Source organism: Mauremys mutica, chromosome 11 (genome assembly GCF_020497125.1).
Source record: "Mauremys mutica isolate MM-2020 ecotype Southern chromosome 11, ASM2049712v1, whole genome shotgun sequence".
Classification (NCBI taxonomy): domain Eukaryota; kingdom Metazoa; phylum Chordata; order Testudines; family Geoemydidae; genus Mauremys; species Mauremys mutica.
Window position 1 is genome coordinate 19,392,805 of NC_059082.1, and position 14,988 is coordinate 19,407,792.

The 14,988-nt window shown below is 39.8% G+C and overlaps 1 protein-coding gene across 1 annotated transcript in view; it reads left to right on the top strand.

Annotated features, from left to right (window-relative positions):
* Positions 1-14,988, top strand: part of ATP8B4 (ATPase phospholipid transporting 8B4 (putative)) — a 211,505-nt gene that overhangs the window by 132,083 nt on the left and 64,434 nt on the right. The window contains exons 14-16 of the mRNA XM_044979577.1: positions 8,217-8,375; positions 10,617-10,705; positions 12,423-12,619. Of these exons, the coding sequence (XP_044835512.1) occupies positions 8,217-8,375; positions 10,617-10,705; positions 12,423-12,619 (445 nt within the window). The remainder of the gene's footprint in view (positions 1-8,216; positions 8,376-10,616; positions 10,706-12,422; positions 12,620-14,988) is intronic.

Genomic DNA, 14,988 nt, shown 5'->3' on the forward strand with positions numbered 1-14,988 from the left:
ATCCAGTACCTTGTGGTCATTCTGACAGCATATCATGCAACTGAAAAAGAGAAAAATAAAACATTTATGTTTAGCAAAATATCTATCCACATTTTAGTACTTCAGTTCTCGTGATAGTATACAGGGCTTGAAATATATTTATGCTTATTTTAATTTAAAACAGTCCTCAGAAGGAGAAAGTGAAGGCAGTTCATGGGCATAAAATTTTTGTTTGTTAAAGACTAAGAATATCAGATAGGAAAGCTCACTGTTAGTACTTTGCTATTATATAGCAAAGGATTACACCTTGCAGCATCTCAGAGAAGGACATATTATTACAGCCATTTTACAAATGACTAAACTGATAAAGATAAAGTGATTTGAGCTAGGTCATACAATAAATCCTTGGCAAGGCTCGAGAGAAAACTCAAAAGTCCTAATTCCTAGTACCCAGCTGGAGCCGGTAGACAAACTCTCTCCTGTTAACTACTGCATTAAGCAATTTTCAAGAAGTAAAGTTTGGAAGGTTCTGAAATAATTAGTTAAATTTTCTAAGCATAACTGATATTTTAAAAAAAGATTCTCCCAATAATAAAGGATAGCTGTTTCCATATGCTCAAGTGGAAAGTGACTTTTATGAAAAGGCTCCTCTTTCATCATACTAAAACACTAGCAGAATCAGTATCTCCTTGATGAGAAAAGCCATGTCAGCTGTTTTCTTTTTTTAAGATTGGTTACCTTGTGGCCTATTGAATCCATAGGAATATTCTTTGATTGGATTACTTTGACAGGATTACTAGCCTAGAGGAATGGGGGGAATCAGTAGATGTGATCTACCTTGATTTTAGTAAGGCTTTTGACACAGTGCTGCATGGCATTCTCATAAGTAATCTAGGGAAATGAGGTCTAGATGAAATTACTATAAGGTGACTGCACTACTGATTGAAAAACCATACTCAAAGAGTAGTTGTCAATGGTTTGCTGTCAAACTGGGAGGATGTATCTAGTGCGGTCCCATAGGGGTCAGACCCACGTATGGTACTAGTCAGTATTTTCATTAACGACTAGGATAATGGAGTAGATGGTATGCTTATAACCAGGGCTTTGTGTCTGTCATGGAGGTCCTAGAAGTCGCGGATTCTGTGACTTCTGCAGGGGCCAGTATGGCTGACCCCAGTGTGGCTGCACCAGTCAGGTGCTCAGGTAGCCTTGGGACCAGCTGCACCAGCTGCTGCTCGGGCAGCCCAGCAGTGGCTCCCCAGGGCTCCCTCCTCAGCAGCCCCTCCCCCAAGATTTAGTCAGTGGTATTTATATTATAAGTGTCACAGACCATGAATTTTTGTTTATTGCCTGTGACCTGTCTATGACTTTTACTAAAAATACATGAGACTAAATCGTAGCCTTACTTATAACATTTGCAGATAACACCAAACTTGAAGTGGTTGCAAACACTTTGGAGGATATTTTTAAAATTCAAAATGACCTTGACAATTGGTCTGAATTCAACAAGATGAAATTTAATAAAGACAAGTGCAAAGTACTTCACTTAGAAAGGAAAAATCAAATGCACAACTACAAAATGGGGATGTCTAGGTGGTAGTATTGCTGAAAAGGATGTGGAGGTTATGGTGGACCAGAAACTGAATATGAGTTGTTAATGTGATACAGCTGCAAAAAAGGCTAATATCATTTTGGGAGGTATCAACAGGAGTGTTGTATGTTAGACACAGGAAGTAATTGTCCCGCTCTACTCAGCATTGGTGAGGCCCCAGCTTGATACCTGTGTCCAATTCTGGAAGGATGTGGACAAATTGGAAAGAATCCAGAGGAAAGCAACAAAAATGATAATAGGTTTAGAAAACCTGATTTATGAGGAAAGGTTGAAAAAACTGGGCATGTTTAATCTCGAGAAAAGAAGACTGAAGGACTGTTACAAAGAGGATAGGGATCTACTGTTCTCCATGTCCACTGAAGGGTAGGAAAAACATTATTGGGCCTAAACTGCAGCAAGGGAACTTTAGGTTAGATATTGGAAAAAACTTGCCAACTATAACAGTAGTTAAGCTCTGGAATAGGCTTCCAAGGGAGGTCGTGCAGTCCTCACCATTGGACAAATTGGACAAACACCATAGCACAGGGGACTGAACTTGATGACTTCTTGAGGTCCCTTCCAGTCCTGCCTTTCTGTGATTCTGTATTGGCGGGCCACACAGGTAATTCCAAGATGTATTAATAGACAGACATGGTATGCTAAAAAGTAGGCAACAGATTCTTTGCTTAGGCTTATAAACTATCAAGACAATTTATAAGATTGGCCTGTGTGTTCAGATACCAATGTGGTGAGCACTGTATAAATAATCTGTACTAGATAGACTAAATGCTAAATAATCCTCAAGAAGCTTTATTCTTTTGAGATCCTGAAGTTCATGCGGTTTTCTGAAATTTAAAAAAATGCGACTGAGACTCTTTGCTCTAAACATTGGGCTGGAAATCTTGCAAACAGCTTTGTAGCAAGATCTCCAGTAATTGACTGTTTTGGTTTGGCTGGAAAAAGCATGAAAACAGCTTTTTTTGTAATATATTGGAATTTCCACTTCACATATTAACGCAAATCAGGGACCAAAGTACCTACTCTGGATTTAATAGTGGAAGAAGGGGAGAAATATAATCTTTGGTGTTTCAGTTCTGAGAGGTCAACGGGAGACATCCTACTGAAAGTTATTACCTATAAATGACTTAGCAGATTTGGGTTTTTTTGACAATTTTTAAAACCATTCTCTCTCAGGCAGGCAGTACACGCGTTATGCCAAGTTTCAGTCCACAGCAAATTTTTATGGGCAACTTCTAACCCTAGAAAGTAGGAAATATGAGTAAACTGTGACATAACTGTGGGACCAAGCCATTGTTATAAAGGTCATGCCAAAGATGTTGTTTTCAAAGTAGAAACAAAATCTATCAAAAAGGAAAAGAAATGGCTCATGAAGTAGGACAGCCTGGTGAGAGGTCTTAAAATATGGGAGACAATAGCCATTGTTTGTGTAACTCTGCAAATGAAAAGGCTCCTCCTTCCCCATAACTAAATACACAAATTTGGTTAGTTTGGGTGAAGCCAAATGTGCGTGAGATTTTATAATAGCAAATTTCTGAACAGCATGTTAAGCTACACAGAATTTAGCAGTCTGACATTGTCCTGTGCAGTTCAGTTTTTCACATTTTATGTTGGGCCAAACTCTCAGGGCATGAGAATTAAGGACAGATGCACTTTGAGTTTGGGATGTGACCAAATCCAGGGGCAATTAATTTGCATGCTTATCACCTTTGTATAAGTGGGTGGCCCCTTCTGTCACTCTCTGCGTTCTCTTCCTACAAGCTGTAGGCTGCCATTTCTGTTTTCACTCCAAAAGCACTAATCCCAGTTGGCTGCAACAGGAGTTTGTTTTTGCCTTACATCACATGATGTGCAAGATGCCATTAATGGAATTCTTTTAGAATATCTCACCATCTGCAGCACAGGACTGTGTGTTTACTGTTTTTTCCAAATTTGAGCATTTTCTAATCCAGACCATGGAACAAATTAAACAAGAGTAGTGAAAAAATCTTAGGACAGCTGAAAATAATCACTGGCATTCCTATACACTTTCTAAATAAACACAAGCTGTACCCTGGTTAATCATGTACCACATTTATCTGAAGCCCCAATTTTCAGACTGATATATTCGACATTTAACCAGCTGAACTTTTACACTTTCAGCCAAAATATAAAGAGAAATGCAGAATACAGTCTGTGTTCTACCTTAATATTACTGAAAATGTGGCCTGGCTTGCACAATGACAGGGAATTAGGTACTCCCTCACCAACCGGAAAGTGGAAACGTGAACCTTAAAAAAAACCCACCCTCTCACTATGCAAAAATCTTAAAGAGGATCTCTGGTAGGTAAAGGTTTCAAAGGGCAGGGGCCATCTTTCCACTCCTAATGCTCAACTTTAATTCCTGGAGATGTCAAGATCGTGAAAGAAATCTGTAGCCTCTCCTCCAGGTGTTTTCTTAGGGTATGTGTACATAGCAAAAGAAAACAAACCAGGCCAAAAAAACCCCACCAGTGGCGGTGAGTCTCAGAGACTGGGCCTACAGACTTGGGTTCGTGACGCTCATGCTACTGTGCTAAAAATAACCGTGTGGACATTTGGGCTCAGGCTGGAGGTTACGTTCCAAAACCCACATCCTTCCCTGGGCTTCAGAGCCCAAACTCCAACCGGAACCTGCATGTCTACAAGGCTATTCTTAGTGCTGTACTGTGAGCTCTGTGAACCTGAGTCGGTAGACCTGGGCTCTATGACTCACTGCAGTGAAGTGGTTTTTTTGCCTTGTAGATAAACCTTCTGTAATAGTGTTCTTCCAAAGGATAACGATTCTCGGCAGGCGAACGTAGAGAAATGAGTCCTAAAAAGCAAAGGGACACTTTCCTCATGATACAGGAGCTACTTTGTTTAAAAGCAAAGGTACGGTTGTGACGTTCCCTTCTGGTGTTATCCGGACTGGTGATCTGCTAGGTCACTTCAATCCTGGGCTCTGGGAGCCAGCCTTACTCTGCTCTGCTGTGAGAAACCCCACTCCTGGGCTGTTCATGCACAGCCTCTGGCATGTAACCTGTTCCCAGCTACTTGCAACCGAATGACGCTAGCCAATATCTCTGGTCCCAGACACAACCCTAGGAATCTCCGTCTTGCAGTGTCCAGTTATGCCCACTAGCCACTGCAAGCTTATATGAGTTTGTCAATTTAGCAAAGAAATTGATATGTACCAGGCCTGTTATCTCAAGGGGAGTCTCTGACACACTTCAAACCAAACGCACTGCTTCAGGTAGAATAAACAGATTTATTTACTACAGAGATAAATTTTAAGTGATTGATTATAAATCAAAGCATAACAAGTCAGATTTAGTCAAATAAAAGCAAAACACATTCTAAGTTGATCTCAACACTTTCAGTGCCCTTACAAACTTAGATGCTTCTCACCACAAACTGGCTGGTGGCTCTTCAGCCAGGCTCTCTCCTTTGATCAGTGCTTCAGTTGCTTGGTGTGATGTCTGTAAATGTAGGTGGAAGAAGAGGAAGAGCATGGCAAACGTCTCTTCCTTTTATCATGTCCTTTCCTCCCTCTTGGCTTTGCGCATTGCCCCCTTCAGAGTCAGGTGAGCATTACTGAGGCTCTCCAAGCAAGGTTGAGCAATTCCCCTGGTGTAGCTTCATGCAGGTGAGTCATTGCATTGTAGCTCCCTTGCTGGACAATGGCTGTTGATGGGTTGTTTGATACCCTGCCTGGGCGTTGGCTACTTTCCTTGGTGTTGCCTCTGGGGAGCTAATATCTAGCTGATTCCCCCAACTTACGGCATGTTTTAGTGACAACCATACTATGCAATTCTCATAACTTCATATGCATTAATGATATACATATTGTGGAGATTAATGGAAGGAGGAGGCACACGTCAGGGCCCTAATGGGGCTCTGGGTGATCGCTACTTCCCACCACCCAATGCAGATGTAATGAGGTTGAGTAGTGTCCGCAAAAGAAAAACTAAACAACGAATTATTCCTCAAGAAAGGTTTTTAATGACTTACGACTATAAAGACAACACAGACAGAATAAGAAAAACAGAATTAAAGACCATCACTGAGTGAGGATTAATACAGATGCCAAGTTATACTGGAGGCAAACACAAGTGCAAGTAATATTAGATACTTACTACTATTTTTAATACTGCAGCATTGAGATAACCTGTGATCAAATAATTCTGACACTACCACTTTTAATACTGTAGTGTCAGTACAACCTGAGATCAAACCAGCTCGAGCAACCCAGACTTCTTCACTCCGAAATCTTACCCTGCATTCTTCCAAAGATATATTACCTTCAGTCGACCTTTTTCTGCACTGGCCAGGCACAGATAGTTGGTGAAGCGCAAGTCCCTTCGGTTCAGTGGCTGTATGTGAGCCTGACAAAGAGTGATGATCTCTTTTAGGTCAACACATACACACACAAACGCTTGTGTCTTTACACCTTCTTTTATATAGTATTTGCTGGCCATGTTTGGAAGCAGGTCAACCAATTAGGTTAGGCCAAATCTTTAATGTGGTTAGCGTTGTCGTTTTGACTGTATAATTTATGCTTACTTATTTTCTTGTAGCCAATTGTTTTAAATATGGTTAATGTGGGTTAGACAAGCTGTGCTGGGGGGGTACAACTTATCGCACTTTATAGGAGTCAGCATAATGTGTTATCTGGTTGCAGTGCGTTTTGACCACAGGCCTATTTCCTTTTGCAAAGCTTGCTTTTTAAAGCTAAATTTACAAGGCTCGGTTTGTGAAACTTCTGGAAGTTTTAGGCCTAACACCGACAATACTATTGTTCATTTTAAGCTTGACAATACTCTTGTTCAAATTATTCACACATATATGGATAGAGAAACGATTCTATGATTCTATATACATACACCTCTACCCCGATATAACACGACCCGATATAACACGAATTCAGATATAACGCGGTAAAGCAGCGCTTCAGGGGGGCGGGGCTGCGTGCTCCGGTGGATCAAAGCAAGTTCGATATAACACGGTTTCACCTATAATGCAGTACGATTTTTTGGCTCCCGAGGACAGCGTTATCTCAACGTAGAGGTGTATATGGATAGAGAAATGACTTTCAGCAGATCATAACCTTTCCCCTGATACCTTACAAGACATGCTTTATATGTAAGATCACGATTATATGAAAATGAGGAATATGGGGGTTACAGCATGCCTCCCCAAGGTATAGAATGTCACAATGGTTATTGGTGGTCAATTTTTTCTTTCCTTTTCTCAGCCTATTTAATTTTCTATGGACTTTAACCATAGTTCTTTATCTGTAGCACAGAACACAATCTTGCCTCTCTGTGTCAGCTGGCAGTGCTGTTGACCAAAAAGTATGCACACAAGAACAGTGCAGAAAGCTTTTTCCTTCCCACTACTCCAAAGATCCAACCTACCACTTATTTGAGTGCCAGTCTGTAGGGGCACTGACATCAATAATTGCCAGTTACTGCAAAACTCCCACAGGGCAGCACAGTGTGCTACTTTATACTAGTAGGCCAGATTAATATCAGTATTACTAGGTGTTTCATTAGGGAGTGATAGTGTGATCTATTCGATAGGGCATTGGACAGGGAGTCAAGAGACCTCAGTTAATACTCTGTTTGGCCAGTGATCTGCTGTGTGACCTCTGGCAAATCATTTCACTTTTTTGTGTCTCTGTTTCCACTTCCACTGTTCCGTCTGTTTTGCCTGTTTAGATTGTAAACTCTCTGGGGCAGGGACTGTGTCTCATTATATGATTGTACAGTGCCTAGCACAATGGGGTCCTGATCTCAGTTCGCGCATCTAGGCACTACTGTAAATAAATAATAAACTTAATAGTATTAATGTATGTAGATACAGAGTGATGTTCCTTCCTAGGTTTTAAATGCCACTGAATCTCTGATTGTTGTTATATAAAAGAGCTGGTTAGTCTTTCAGCCTGGTCTTCCTACAGATGTATTTTGGTATAGCTACCTCTGTCAGGGCTGTGAAAAATCCACATACCCTGAGAGATGTATATGTACTAACCTAACCCTTGGTATAGATCAGTGCTAAGTCAATTTCTGAGAATTCTTCTGTAGGCCCAGCTATCACATCTTGGAGAGGTGGATTACCTACACCAGTGTTTCCCAATTTTGGGATGCGGCTTGTGTAGGGAAAGCCCCTGGTGGGTGGGCCTGCCACGTCCACAGGTCCGGCCAATCGTGGCTCCAACTGGCCGTGGTTTGCCGCTCTAGGCCAATGGGAGCTGCTGGAAGCGGTGGTCAGTACGTCCCTTGGCCAGCGCCGCTTCCAGCAGCTCCCATTGTCCTGCAGCAGTGAACCGCGGCCAGTGGGAGCCGCGATTGGCCAGACCTGCGGACGCGGCAGGTAAACAAACTGGCTCTGCCCGCCAGGGGCTTGCCCTACATAAGTTCCATCCCAAGTTTGGGAAACACTGACCTACACCAATGGGAGAAGCGCTCTTGTCAGTGAAGGTTGTGTCTACAGTGGTGCAGCTGCAGTGTCTGAAGTGTAGACAAGCCTGAAGAATGTTATCCCAGAAACTTCTAGTTAGTGTAAAATGTTATCCTGGTAAACTGTGTGTTAAAGGGTGATAAGAATTTAATTTTTCACTTTACAGGTGTTGTTGTCTGTGAACCTCCTAACAACAAGCTGGATAAATTCACAGGAGTTCTTTTCTGGAAAAATAATAGGTACTCGCTCAATAATGAACAGATGCTGCTACGAGGTTGTGTGTTGAGAAACACAGGCTGGTGCTTTGGAATGGTTATTTTTGCCGGTAAGACCAACCTTTATGGATTAACAGCAGTTTTAACCCCTAATGTGCTCACATACCAGTACCCTGTATAACGGCCATGTATCATTATGGCTTGGTGTCTCTAACGGCTGGCATAGATATTCCACATTCAGATAGATCCTTTCATCTTAGGATCTCAGAAATATTTTACAAAGTTTATGGGTATAATTGTCCCCATTTTACAGATGGGCTGAAAAGTGAGGCATGGAGAGATTAACTGTCTTGACCGAAGTGTCACAGTGATCCGTTTGAATTTATCTATGTATACAAGCATCTTAAACTTTAGTTGTCCCTGAGAGTGTCAGTGTTCCAAAGTCCTGAACAAAAATGTAATAAATATGAAAGTAATGGATCAGCCTTGCAAAACTGTCATGACTTTACCAGTACGAGCAGAAAATGTACTTTTCTGTCCATTTACCATGATGTCTGATGAAAGAGCTAAAGATATTTTACTCACCCAGAGCAAATTGCAAGTAGAATTTTACAAGAATTGCAATAGATGCTCACAAACATATTACAAAATTTCATATGTCCTAGTAATGCAAAGAAACGGAGACAAGGAAAATCCTGGCATTAGGAATGATATAGGAAAGTATAGATAGTAATTAGGTCTGGTAGATGCAACACATTGGGATGTTGTTGTAAAATTGCCCACCAATTAAGGGGAAGATGGACTTCGATTCCACGTCAACATATAATGGTTGGGTAAAGGAAGGAAGTTAGGGAAGGCTGATATTATGTTGACACAAAATTTATGTAATACCAAACAAAATGTGTGTGTGTATAGATATGTAGATAAAAGTTGTGTATATTTAAATTTTTTCCTTATCCAACCTTTGTTAGTCCTCGTCTTATGTTGTAAGCTCTTTGATGGATGGACTGTGTCTATCTTTGTGTTTACACCTAATGTAATGAATACCAGTTCTTGACTGGGCACGGTGGGTACTAACCTATTATACACGTTTAATAATAGAGGGAACCTCAGGATGAATTTAAACTATACGTATGTTTAATGATATATGAGGTAATTACATTCCATATGGTCAAATTAAGACATTGTACAAATCAATATCCATGTGACATGAATCAGAGTCTTTGGCTATACTACAATTATCAATCAAGAAGAATTCACATTTAAAACCACACCCGAAAAAGACATCCCAGCTCTTCCTGAATAATCTTAGCTATGTGTTTGCTGCAAATATATATGTAGAGTACTGCTGGTTTTAAATTCATGGGCAATGCCCAGATGTGTCAGAACACATATATCTGTACCTAGAATGTAGCCAATAAATTGGTTGGGCCAGGTTCATTTGCTCTTTAGTTGAGCATGTCCTTGTTCTTAGATTTTTGGAATTAAAAAGGACCTCAGTTTTGAGGAGCTTTTTTGAATTCTGTGGCCTGCCATCAAACAGCAGCTTGCTGATGTGCCTTGAAGACCACTCTCTTCATTCATGTGGAGGTTAATACACGTTACTTTACATACTCAGTAGTCTCCAGTGACATAAAAGTTGACTATATTCCATGTAAGCCCAGCAGAGGGGAAGTTTGGCTTGAACTACCACACATAATGAGAGGAGAGGCTGAGTGCTTGCTTTGTTGTGGGCCAGCATTACAGAACTTGTGGAAACTTAACAAATGAATAAAATAATAATAATATTTAGCACTTCTGTATCACCTTCCAATTGAGCATCTCAAAGTGCATTACAGATATTAATAATTTAAGCCCCAGAAAACCCTGCTTAGATAGGTAGGTAAGTATGATCCCCATTTTATAGATGAGGAAACAGAAGCTCAGAGAGGTAATGTGTAATGAGGTGTAAGGAAGTCTGGGACAGAGGCAAGTGAAGAACACAGAACAGCTTGTTCCTAATTTTGTAGTTTTATGTGAATAAAGTCCTTGGAAATTACCTCAGTCTGGAATGAAATATTTTGGAGCAATCAGATTTTAAATTAGATGATAATTTTCACCTCCCAGCCTAACCACCATTCTACAGCTGTGGAATATTTTTCAAAATTTATTGTGAAAGCTCAGGAATGCTTTTAGACAATTACAATTTGCAAAATGATATCTCAGTTTTTAGAATTTATTTCTTGAATATGCATTAGAAAAAAGTAGCTTCAATATGTGTATTTTTAAAAATTCAGTAATGTATTTAATAATTTTAGTAAATAACTGATCATGTAATGATTTAAAAAAAGATTTGTTACTTTTTTTTATAGGTCCTGACACTAAATTAATGCAAAACAGTGGTAGAACTAAATTTAAAAGAACAAGCATTGACCGGCTGATGAATACTTTAGTATTATGGGTAAGTTATTATAGTCAGTTCAGGAAAAATCAGTGGGCATTGCATCCACATAATTAATCTACTCTACTAAATTATCATTTCAGATATCGTGGAATTATCTGTATCAGTAGATATCTCTGGACAGTGTACGATACCAATATGAAAGCATTGCAGCACAGATGCATACATAAGGTTGAAAGACACACGTTTATCCATCTTGAAGACCATTATATGTCACTGAGCACTCCTGCATACAGGAGTATTTACAAGCTGTAGCAATCCATTGTTCTTTAGGGCAGGATCTTTTCATGAGGCTACTGGTATGGTGAGCTAAAGACAAATGCACAGAAAGGCTTTACAGCAATTTTTCTTATCTCTCACCATCGTTCTGGTTCCTAAACTTCAGTGAGAACAGGATTGTACCTTTCCTGTTAATTTGGTTTTTGTGACAGGTTATCCACAGGTAGTGAAGATCAGGTGCAGAAATTTGTAACTAGGAACCTTCAGCGGACTGAGTATTTCACTTTTGTGTCAAACTTGGTCTCTACGATTAAAGCTAAGGATATATCCAATTCCTTATGGTTACTTAGTGAAACAAAATATTGCAGTTTTGGCATAGGCAGACTTCAAAACTACTACTTTTTTAAGTGTTGTGTTTTTGATCATGGGAGAAATTATGGAGTTGCAGAAACTTTTTAACTGAGTAAATCCAAAGATTCATAGATGAGGTTGTGGATGAAGAGAGATGTTTCCATGTGAGAAATAGTGAAATTTTTCCAACATGGCTAAATACTACTCAAATTTTTAAAGTTATTTATAGCTCTTCTGTACCCACATGCTATTAAAATTAATCCTTTACCGATGACTTAGAAAAACACATCTTAAACCAAACTTTTATAAGAATGCTCATAGCAAGTGCTCATTGAGGTTTTTGTTATTTACCACAACAATAAAAAAACAACCTTTTTGCCAACTCTTCTAATAACTGCACCTATTTGTAGTTTATGTACAATATAGGATTTTAATGATGTTGGGCCAGATCCTAACATCTTCACTATTGGCTAGATTTGCCTTTAGAACACAGCCCATAGAAATTAGCAGTGTAGAACTACATCATCCGGGGAAAGCATCAAGAGATATTGTGTCTCAGGAAGGCAGGATGGCACCCAGAGCTCCCCAGCATGCATGGGGAGTGTGCGTATGGTTACAACGATTTTATGTGATGCATCTTAAACGCCCTCACACTGCACTGTAACTGTCCCATGATCCAGAGCAGAGGGAGATGGGGATCTAGCCTCCCTTTGACTCTGGACTGCAGTTTGGCTTCTCCCCCTGTGCAAAGCAGGCACACTCATACATGTATGTACATACATACACACACATGTGCTGTGCACTCGTGAAAGGGTCAGGGGATCATGGGCTCTGGTTTGTACACAGCCAATATCGAGACAAACTGAGTAAGGAATGGGGACTAACTGGAGACCAACTAATTATGGACTCAGAATTTGGGCCTTTATTTGGGGCAAAGAACAGCAAAGTGAGTTTTTCCCCTCATCTTATTGGAAATGAAATATTCTTTGCCTTGTGTAGTTCTGTTTTGGATCTTAAGCCACTTGTTTACTTAGACTGGGCAATACCAATATGTATCTATAGGTGAAATGTATCCTTTCCATGTATCCATTTTAGGAAGTAGTACACATTTTGAAAAACCTAACCAGCTCTGCTATTCTCATTTCAGATCTTTGGCTTTTTGGTATGTATGGGGATAATTCTGGCAATAGGAAATTCAATATGGGAACAACAGGTTGGGGCCCATTTCAGAATTTACCTTTATTGGAGTGAAGTGGTGAACAGTTCTGTATTTTCAGGATTTCTCACATTTTGGTCGTACGTTATCATACTCAACTCAGTTGTGCCTATTTCCCTGTATGTGAGGTAAGATGAGAGATTATGATTTTATAAAGCATATAAATATTAATGGCTATTTCTCTTCAACTTTTTTTCATAATTGCAATGTTATGCTTTATCCCGTTAATTTTTGTGCTTTTAAAACTTGATCTGCTGTGTACTTTGTACATAAGAAACTTAAACCTTTTATGGAGATAATGCTTAGAATTGGAGAATAGCTTTCTTTCTTTCTTTCTTTCTTTCTTTCTTTCTTTCTTTCTTTCTTTCTTTCTTTCTTTCTTTCTTTCTTTTCTAGAATTCATTGTCATTGAATTATGTCAACTCTTTTGTTTCCTCCTTTCTTCACTCTCCAACAGCTGACAGGTAAGCAGTGGTGGACATCCGTCACTCCCTGCACCTGAGCTTTGGTTTGAGAAATAGCAATGGAGTCATCACCTTTGTGATATTTTTGTTGTTCATCTTTTCCTCAGAATGTCCTTGATGTGCATATTTAATTTCTTCTTCCTTAAACGTTGAGTCCTTATGTAAAAATTTCCTTTGATCTCACTCTGAACAAGATTATTGAGAGGGTATTATTCCTTAACTAAGGTTCCTGTTCACACAATTTTTACATTATTCCAGCACCTCTTAAACTTCAAAAATATAGAAATTAAAATCCACAATGTATATTATTTGATGGCTAATCTCATATTTTCAGTTATTTTTAAAACCACCGTCTTTTGCCTTGACATTACAGTTAGACAATTTGTAGGGTAGAAAATTAGCAGAATGATTCAAAATAGTTTTCTGGCTCCTTCAGGCATCAAATCCATGTTAATAAAATTGATGCAGTGTTTGTCAGTTGCTGAATATTTCTGCTGGATTATGGGTAAGTGTAGTGGATTAAGAGTAGTGTTTACAGTGTTGGAGCTTCTAATACATTGCCTCACTTTGTCACTGAGAAGTAAATCTTGTGCTTGATTGAGGCATGTACGATAGAGGAAATAAAAAGTATTGTCATGGTTGACAGGGCCAAAATATAAACAGGCTCATAAAAATAATGGGTATAGCAGAGTGAAGTTGTGATCTTTTTATCCTTCAGTGTTCTTTTTAAATGTACTAAGAGCTTTCCAGTACTTTCCCCCGCCCCCAGTTAAACTGTGTCCATTCCCCCTAGGCTGGCTCTGTTTATATGAAAAAAGCGCTATTTGCTGTTTAAAGTTTTTGTAATCTTTTTCTTATTATTAGAAGCACACACACTGTTTTAATTTTTAAAGTTACTTGCTTACTTGGCTATGATGCTTACAGGTCCCTGCTAGTAGTGATCAGTGGTAAATATGTCTCCATGTACTTGTACATGTTAAATTAGATTTTTAAAGTTAAAAAAACAACAGCCCTGGGGTAGAGTGAATGAGTTGCATGTACAACCTCTCTCTTCTTTCTGCTCCAAGTGGCAGTCAGAAAATATAAATGCCAAGATGCGGGCAATCTGCTTCCTGCAGTGGCATCTGGCTGCAGTGGACTCCACCACAAATTGCTTATGGTACTTTGGAACGGTGGTAAGAACAGGGTATTTGTAAGCTATTTCCTACTGACTCATCTTACATTTTGAAGATTTTTGTATCCAATTATGGAGTCTGAAGCACCAGTTCCTAACCCAGTTCCTAACCCAGAATATCAATACACAAACTTCCATGGCTTTACATAGACAGTAAATGTGCGCACTGCCCTTAAACATGTACATAATATATGCAACTACAGTAGCACAGACAACTGCTTTAGTGAAAAAGATTATAATGCAAAACCCTCTTACGGGACTAAGAATGGTTTATTGCTTGTGTGCATGCATTTAATATACATTTTAAAAATCCCTACAAATATATTTAAATTACTGTAATTGTGGAAAAGAGATTACATTGCATGCCCCAAGAGATTTGAAATGTTCTGGTTATCCAGAGAACAGGTACATCGTGGACACCAGCAGTTCAAACTTACCCCACGTCACCTTGCCACTGTGCCTCCCTGGGGTAGTCCAGAGCCTTTGGGTACGTCTACACTACGGGACTATTCCGAATTTGCATAAACCGGTTTTGTAAAACAGATTTTATAAAATCGAGTGCGCGCGGCCACACTAAACACATTAAATCGGTGGTGTGCGTCCATGGTCCGAGGCTAGCGTCGATTTCTGGAGCGTTGCACTGTGGGTAGCTATTCCCTAGCTATCCCATAGTTCCCGCAGCCTCCCCCGCCCCTTGGAACTTCCGGGTTGAGATCCCAGTGCCTGATGGGGCAAAAATCATTGTCGCGGGTGGTTCTGGGTAAATGTCGTCAGTCACTCCTTCGTCTGGGAAAGCAACGGCAGACAAGCATTTCGCGCCTTTTTCCCCTGGATTGCCCTGGCAGATGCCATAGCATGG